Source organism: Pecten maximus, chromosome 4 (genome assembly GCF_902652985.1).
Source record: "Pecten maximus chromosome 4, xPecMax1.1, whole genome shotgun sequence".
NCBI lineage: Eukaryota > Metazoa > Mollusca > Bivalvia > Pectinida > Pectinidae > Pecten > Pecten maximus.
Genome location: NC_047018.1, coordinates 6,416,432 through 6,425,267, shown reverse-complemented (window position 1 = coordinate 6,425,267; position 8,836 = coordinate 6,416,432). Strand labels below are relative to the sequence as shown.

The 8,836-nt window shown below is 39.9% G+C and overlaps 1 protein-coding gene across 1 annotated transcript in view; it reads right to left on the bottom strand.

Moving 5' to 3' along the window:
• Positions 1-4,766: 4,766 nt before the first annotated feature.
• Positions 4,767-8,836, bottom strand: part of LOC117325070 (glycogen debranching enzyme-like) — a 36,391-nt gene continuing 32,321 nt past the window's right edge. Inside the window, exon 29 of the mRNA XM_033880994.1 lies at positions 4,767-8,776. Within this exon, the coding sequence (XP_033736885.1) occupies positions 8,630-8,776 (147 nt within the window). The 3' untranslated portion in view covers positions 4,767-8,629. The remainder of the gene's footprint in view (positions 8,777-8,836) is intronic.

Sequence of the window (8,836 nt, the reverse complement as noted above, 5' to 3'; positions counted from 1 at the left end):
TATATGATTGTAGATGGCGGGAGTATGTGGATGGTATCCGACATATATGATGTGTGGTTGGGAAGTGTACAATTATATCTACATTATATTGTTTATAAGTAATCTATTTACTCATAATATATGTTAGTTTTGTATATAATCTAGCTTTTAAATTTTAACTTGCATCAATATCAGACTCCTTAATACAAAATAGAGTAACTTCTAGATAAATTTGATTTTGTCAATATCTGATTATATTCAGGATATCCTGAAATGTTCATCACTGATTCCCAACATTTACTAGTAATACAGGCTGCAACAGTAGGTCACCTCTTGTCCCCCTTTTTTTTAATTTTAATTTATTGGCCATATACAAATAAAACATGGGACCAAGTTACAGAAATGATATTATGTATGGTATGTATTGCTGTTCATGTTTGATCAATACCTAGCAACATTGAGTACTGGTAAAAATGCATCGATATGGAATATGAAGTAGTGTATTGTCACTATCATTTTATCCCAAATCATCATCATTCATTAGAAGGAATTGTTTTTAAAGATTTCTTTTAAATACATACATTGGTATTTTAACAGCTGATTCATTTTGTTTTCAGTAAGACAAGACACAAATCTCTTCTTGTACTTATTTCACTATTAGCACAAAAACATGTACCATCATATCAAAGTACAATTTTTAGGTTCAGTAAAACCTTCCGCTGTTCTGAACTGCTTCTCTATTACATATTTTTAAACATTTTTAGCTCACCTGGCCCGAAGGGCCGGTGAGCTTATGGCATGGCGCAGCGTCCGTCGTCCGTCGTCCGTCCGTCGTCCGTCGTCCGTCCGTCAACTTTTCCTTTAAATCGCTACTAGTCCTAAACTACTCAGTGGATTTTGACCAAATTTGGTCTGAAGCATCCTTGGGTGAAGGGGAACCAATTTTGTATAAACGGTGGGTCTGGCCCCCCAGGGGCCTTAGGGGCGGGGCCCAATAGGGGAAATATAGCAAATTCTTTAAAATCCTTCTTCTTCTGTAGAAATGAAGGGATTTGATTCATATTTGGTCTGAAGCATCCTTGGGTGAAGGGGAACCAATTTTGTATAAACGGTGGGTCTGGCCCCCCAGGGGTCTTAGGGGCGGGGCCTAATAGGGGAAATATAGCAAATTCTTTAAAATCCTTCTTCTTCTGTAGAAATGAAGGGATTTGATTCATATTTGGTCTGAAGCATCCTTGGGTGAAGGGGAACCAATTTTGTATAAACGGTGGGTCTGGCCCCCCAGGGGCCTTAGGGGCGGGGCCCAATAGGGGAAATATAGCAAATTCTTCAAAATCCTTCTTCTTCTGTAGAAATGAAGGGATTTGATTCATATTTGGTCTGAAGCCTTCTTGGGTGAAGGGGAACCAATTTTGTATAAACAGTGGGTCTGGCCCCCCAGGGGCCTTAGGGGCGGGGCCCGATAGGAGAAATATAGCAAATTCTTTAAAATCCTTCTTCTTCTGTAGAAATGAAGGGATTTGATTCATATTTGGTTTGAAGCATCCTTGGGTGAAGGGGAACCAATTTTGTATAAACGGTGGGTCTGGCCCCCCAGGGGCCGTAGGGGTGGGGCCCAATAGGGGAAATATAGCAAATTCTTTAAAATCCTTCTTCTGTAGAAATGAAGGGATTTGATTCATATTTGGTCTGAAGCATCCTTGGGTGAAGGGGAACCAATTTTGTATAAACGGTGGGTCTGGCCCCCCAGGGGCCTGGGGGGTGGGGCCCAATAGGGGAATATTGCATATTCTTTAAAATCCTTCTTCTTCTGCAGGAATAAAAGGATTTGATCCATGTTTGTTCTGAAGCATCCTTGGGTGAAGGGGAACCAATTTTGTATAAACGGTGGGTCTAGCCTCCCAGGGACCTGAGGGGTGGGGCCCAATAGGGGAATATAGCATATTTTTTAAAATCCTTCTTCATCTGCAGGAATAAAGGGATTTGATCCATGTTTGGTCTGAAGCATCCTTGGGTGAAGGGGAACCAATTTTGTATAAACGGTGGGTCTGGCCTCCCAGGGGCCTGGGGGGTGGGGCCCAATAGGGGAATATAGCATATTCTTTAAAATCCTTCTTCTTCTGCAGGAATAAAGGGATTTGATCCATGTTTGGTCTGAAGCATCCTTGGGTGAAGGGGAACCAATTTTGTATAAACGGTGGGTCGGCCTCCCAGGGGCCTTAGGGGCGGGGCCCAATAGGGGAAATATAGCAAATTCTTTGAAATCCTTCTTCTTCCGTAGGAATAAAGGGATTTGATCCATATTTGGTCTGAAACATCCTTGCGTGAAGGGAAACCAATTTTGTATAAATGGTTGGTCTGGCCCCCAGGGGCCTTAGAGGTGGGCCCAATAGGGGAAATAGGGTTAATCCTTTAAATCGCTACTAGTCATAAAGTTATAAATGAATTTGAACCAAATTTGGTCAGGAACATCATTGGGAGAAGGGGAACAGAGTTTGTATAAATTTTTACTCTGAATCCCCAGGGGCCTGAGGGGCGGGGCCAAATAGAGGAAATAGGGTTAATCATTTAAATCGCTACTAGTCATAAAGTTATGGATGAATTTGAACAGGAACATCCTTGGGAGAAGGGGGAACAGAGTTTGTATAAATTTTTACTCTGAACCCCCAGGGGCCTGAGGGGCGGGGCCAAATAGGGGAATAGAGATTAGTCTTTAAATTGCTACAAGTCATAAAGTTATGAATGAATTAGAACCATATTTGGTCAGGAACATCCTTGGGGGGAGGGGAACAGAGTTTGTATGAATTTTACTCTGAACACCCAGGGGCCTGAGGGGCGGAGTCTAAGAGGCCCAAGGGTCTTTCCCCAGCCTAAGGGACTTAGTTTCTTCAAACACAATTAGGTTGTAAAAATAATCCATAGGGTCTTTCAGTCCCTTAGAGAGTATGCGTATGAATAAATTGAACATGAACATTATTTTGACATTTGGTCAAATCCAACCAGGTGAGCGATACAGGCCCCATGGGCCTCTTGTCTTCATTCTGTGTGATAAAATTGAGCACATATTTATTATAATAAACAATAATTATGTTTTTATTAGAAATTTTTCAAATAGTATTTATAAAGAGCAGGTTTTAGGTCAGTTACACTTAATGAAATCAATTGAAAATTAAGTTAAAATTACAAGATAAGACAAACGTTTGGTTTATAACTGGTTGATATTGTGTATGTAGATATTTATTGGATGGCTAGGATATGTACATTAACTAGTCTTTATGCTGTTGTAGGATTATTACACACCTAGCTGTGTGTACAAATTCACACCATCACTTTGTTATTAAAATTATCAAGCAAACTTTGTGGTGTTGGTGTTACTTCCTCGGTGACTGACGAAAGTAAGTCTTGTACCTCGGTCCTCATAAAAAGGAGAAGATAGATCTCGGACCTACAGAGGAGGAGGGCAGATAAGATCTCGGACCTACAGAGAAGGAGGGCAGATAAGATCTCGGACCTACAGAGAAGGAGGGCAGATTAGATCTCGGACCTACAGAGAAGGAGGGCAGATTAGATCTCGGACCTACAGAGGAGGAGGGCAGATTAGATCTCGGACCTACAGAGAAGGAGGGCAGATTAGATCTCAGACCTACAGAGGAGGAGGGCAGATTAGATCTCGGACCTACAGAGAAGGAGGGCAGATTAGATCTCAGACCTACAGAGAAGGAGGGCAGATAAGATCTCAGACCTACAGAGAAGGAGGGCAGATTAGATCTCAGACCTACAGAGGAGGAGGGCAGATTAGATCTCGGACCTACAGAGAAGGAGGGCAGATTAGATCTCGGACCTACAGAGGAGGGGGCAGATTAGATCTCAGACCTACAGAGGAGGACGGCAGATAAGATCTCGGACCTACAGAGGAGGAGGGCAGATAAGATCTCGGACCTACAGAGGAGGAGGGCAGATAAGATCTGGGACCTACAGAAGAGGAGGGCAGATAAGATTGCAGACCTACAGAGGAGGAGGGCAGATAAGATCTCGGACCTACAGAGGAGGGGGCAGATAAGATCTCGGACCTACAGAGGAGGAGGGCAGATAAGATCGCAGACCTACAGAGGAGGAGGGCAGATAAGATCGCAGACCTACAGAGGAGGAGGGCAGATAAGATCTCGGACCTACAGAGGAGGACGGCAGATAAGATCTCGGACCTACAGAGGAGGAGGGCAGATAAGATCTCGGACCTACAGAGGAGGAGGGCAGATTAGATCTCGTACCTACAGAGGAGGAGGGCAGATAAGGTCTCAGACCTACAGAGGAGGAGGGAAGATTAGATCTCAGACCTACAGAGGAGGAGGGCAGATAAGGTCTCGGACCTACAGAGAAGGACGGCAGATTAGATCTCAGACCTACAGAGGAGGAGGGCAGATAAGGTCTCGGACCTACAGAGAAGGAGGGCAGATTAGATCTCGTACCTACAGAGGAGGAGGGCAGATAAGATCTCAGACCTACAGAGGAGGAGGGAAGATAAGATCTCGGACCTACAGAGGAGGAGGGCAGATAAGATCTCGGACCTACACAGGAGGAGGGCAGATAAGATCTCGGACCTACAGAGGAGGAGAACAGATAAGGTTAGGTTCACACTTCAGGCTTCATTACAGGTGATGGAAATCTGATCTGAAGGTGGGAAACTCAGTGCTGGGTACATGACACTTACAGTTACATTTTAAACTAATCGTGAATCACTTGATAATGTACTCCGTTTAAGGCACCTCAAAGTAAAACTCAAGAGTTGATTATAATTGATAACAATGTTTAATATCATATATTGACATTCATTCCCATTACATTGCTAAATTGTATCTTCAGGTTCAAGCAATCCTCTGCTATATATCTACCATCTGTGTGAACACCACCACAGTAACCTGTGTGAGATGGAAATGTCATCACAAGGGATCAAATAACCTAGTAGTGAAACGTACAATGAGGATATTAGGAAGGTATAAATATTAATCTCTGGATTAAAATCATAACAAAACAAAAAGAGTGAAAAACAGACACCAGCTTTTTATATTTGGATTATAGATGGGATTGACATGGTAATCAGTTATTCTCATATTTCATTTGAACAATGAAAATGGCAAGATCAATTCTTCTGTAGATAGGGTATTAAAAATAGAAATACTGGGTAAATACAAAAAAAAAAACAAAAAACAAGAGGCCTATGTGCCTTAACGGTCATCTGAGTTTTGATATATTTTAGCACATTTGGCCCCTTTGACCTTGAATGAACTTAGTAGCCCTTCATCCAAGCATACTACAATATCAGGTCTCTGGGCCCGTTGGTAATTGAGAAGAAGTTGAAAATGTAAATTGTTTACGACGCTCGACAAATGTCAGACACCGCCGGACAAAAGGCGATCGCAATAGGTCAACTGAGACTTTGTCTCATGTGACCTAAAAAAAAAAGCAAAACCGGGGTATTTTTCGCAATCCAAGTAACCCACTTCTAGCCAAAATTTATGATAAAGCCATATGACTCTATAGTAGGACATGAAATGTCTATCAAACAGTTTTTTCAACAAGTTCTTACATGCATAATTTGGCAACTTTGATACAACATAAAATATGTCCCCGACGAAGTTACACCTGGTGGACAAAGGGCTATAACTTTTGTTTACAGTAGCTAGGGTACACCACACAATTACTACTGTTAAAGGTGACTCATCACTATTATTATGCATCAGTGAACATATCCAACAAATAAATCATCTTCGTTTGATTGTAAACTGCAAATAATCAAAAATGTACAGAATACATATATAAGTATAAAGTTAGAATAGGATTTCAATGTAAAGCGCCTTTGTTGCAGGTTACAGCATCTCAACTAAACTACAATCTAACAGGGAAACACTTATGAATAGTCGAAGGATACAAAAACTGAAAGACAAAGAACCAAGCATAAATTCTGAAACTTGTATGAAAATGTGACAACAACCAACTTTCCATTTTACCATGGGTATACCTAGAAAAATATGTTCATACCCTGCCTACACTGCTCTCCCCTGATGACGACCATCTGCCAGGAATCATTGATCCGTTGTCCAGAGCTATGTTATTGCAGCTTGGGTATACCTAATCTAAGGGTTTCTGATGTTTTATCGACTTTTTAAAAATCTGATATGGGCCAACTAACTAAACATTTGGATTAGGAAATAAACTGACACAGAGTCGAAGTTTAAAGGCAAAGAAGCAAAAATAATGCCAACATCACATGCTTGTACAAAAATTGTGGGTGTTTTTGTTTCTAGTGTATTTTCCCGATCCAGAGTACGCCGGTTTAGGATTAAGAAACAAGCATTCCAGTGAAAGAATAAACAAATCCAATAAGAACAGTGTTCATGATCAGTTGCAGGATATGCATATGAAGATTTCATTGATACAACAGAATAACTTGTCATTGCGGTCCTTGCATGTTGAATGACAAATTAAGAATTTTAAATCGTACTTATATCTACTCAGCATGAAATAAACATGTTTTAGATATCTGTGTTAAGAAAATAACATAATCTTTGTAAGAAGTGTTTACTGTTTGTGGCCATCTTTGTCACCAGTTTGTCAATGAATAGTTTCTGGCGAAGACCGGCAAATGCAAAAACTGCATACACATAGGCTCAAAAACAAGGAATCATTTGCAGCTTAAAAACAAGTAGACCTCGTCACACCTACCAAACTACAATTCTACCTTGGGTACTGCTATACATGCAGTCACATCTATAGCTCAATATCACAGACACAATACACAAAGCTTGGTTTGGGAATGGTGATAGATCTAGGACTTAATAAGCACCAGCAGAATAAAATATTACCAGTAAAATAACAAAAATAAATATTTAAAATAATCATGAAATGTAACAAACATTTACCTACAAGTACAGATATTAAGATTATTTCATCCTTTCATACATTCTACACTGTAATACATACATACACATAAGCAGCACAAAACATCGCTTAGTTTTATAATTATTACATGATGTGTCAAAGTATTTATCGTACGTCTGTCACAGCATGTGTAGTAGGTGACAAGGGGACATCCCTCAATTCAGTAATGAAGCATTCATCGTACATCTGTCACAGCATGTGTAGTTACTAGTAGGTGACAAGGGGACATCCCTCAATTCAGTAATGAAGTATTCATCGTACGTCTGTCACAGCATGTGTAGTTACTAGTAGGTGATAAGGGAGCATCCCTCAATTCAGTAATGAAGTATTCATCGTACGTCTGTCACAGCATGTGTAGTAGATGATAAGGGGGCATCCTTCAATTCAGTAATGAAGTATTCATCGTACGTTTGTCACAGCATGTGTAGTAGATGATAAGGCAGGCATCCCTCAATTCAGTAATGAAGTATTCATCGTACGTCTGTCACAGCATGTATAGTAGATGATAAGGGGACATCCTTCAATTCAGTAATGAAGTATTCATCGTACGTTTGTCACAGCATGTGTAGTAGATGATAAGGCAGGCATCCTTCAATTCAGTAATGAAGTATTCATCGTACGTTTGTCACAGCATGTGTAGTAGATGATAAGGCAGGCATCCCTCAATTCAGTAATGAAGTATTTATCATACGTCTGTCACAGCATGTATAGTAGATGATAAGGGGACATCCTTCAATTCAGTAATGAAGTATTCATCGTACGTTTGTCACAGCATGTGTAGTAGATGATAAGGCAGGCATCCCTCAATTCAGTAATGAAGTATTCATCGTACGTCTGTCACAGCATGTGTAGTTACTAGTAGGTGATAAGGGGACATCCTTCAATTCAGTTAGAAAGATGTGTCTCTTATTACTTTGACCATTGTTATAATTCGTTCCACTGATTTCTTCAACATCAGAACCACTTTGTGACATTTCTCTTGATGCAGAGCACACTAATTTGTGACATAGGTACAGGTAATGACAAACAAACACAAATTACAGTGTATGCTAGTTACATGCAAATGATCTTTAACAACAACTAATTACATGTACTGTGTATGCTAGTTTCATGTAATTAATCGTTAAAAATCACTTATTACAGTATAAGCTAGTTACTGCAAAATTCAACATACAATTCTTTGACTAATCAAAAATATGAATTTCATAATCTGTACATGAGGTACTTGATTAAAAGGTGTATGCCATCACTTCTCTGAAGTAAACCTAGACCAACCTTACCTGACTATAATGTAGCTCTTTGTCTCCATTCATAACAAACACTACCGAAAGAACTACAAATTCTATGTCATTAGCTGTTACACAAGTTGTTCATTTTGACCGTATCACTGTAAATTGATTGTGGCCATGTTTATGCTCAAGACCTTGTACTATAATAATAAGGCCTAAATCTTTGACTGTAACTATAAGGCCGAAATCTTTGACTGTAACTAAAATGCCTAAATCTTTAACTGTAACTAAAAGGCCTATATCCTTTGACTGTTACTATAACGGACTAAATCTTTAAATCTTATACTGTAACTATAAGCACTAAATCTTTGACTAAATAAAAGGCCCTAATCTTTGACTGTAACTAATTTTGTCCTGATATTTCAAGTCACTTGAGTGTGACTATATCAATGTCCTGATCGATGTCTTGGATCTGTTTTCGGTCACTAGACAGTGATTGTCCTCATATCCTGGGCAACAATTTTTGCTGTGTCTGCGATCTCGTCACTGTCCTCCAGTTGTTCAAGGTCATACATGACTTCCAGTATACATCCTACACTCCAAGCCTGGGCTCGACAACTGTCCCTGCAGTACTGAAACATTGAAATCCACCAATTTTTTAGCACACAACTTTAATGCTTCAATATCATACA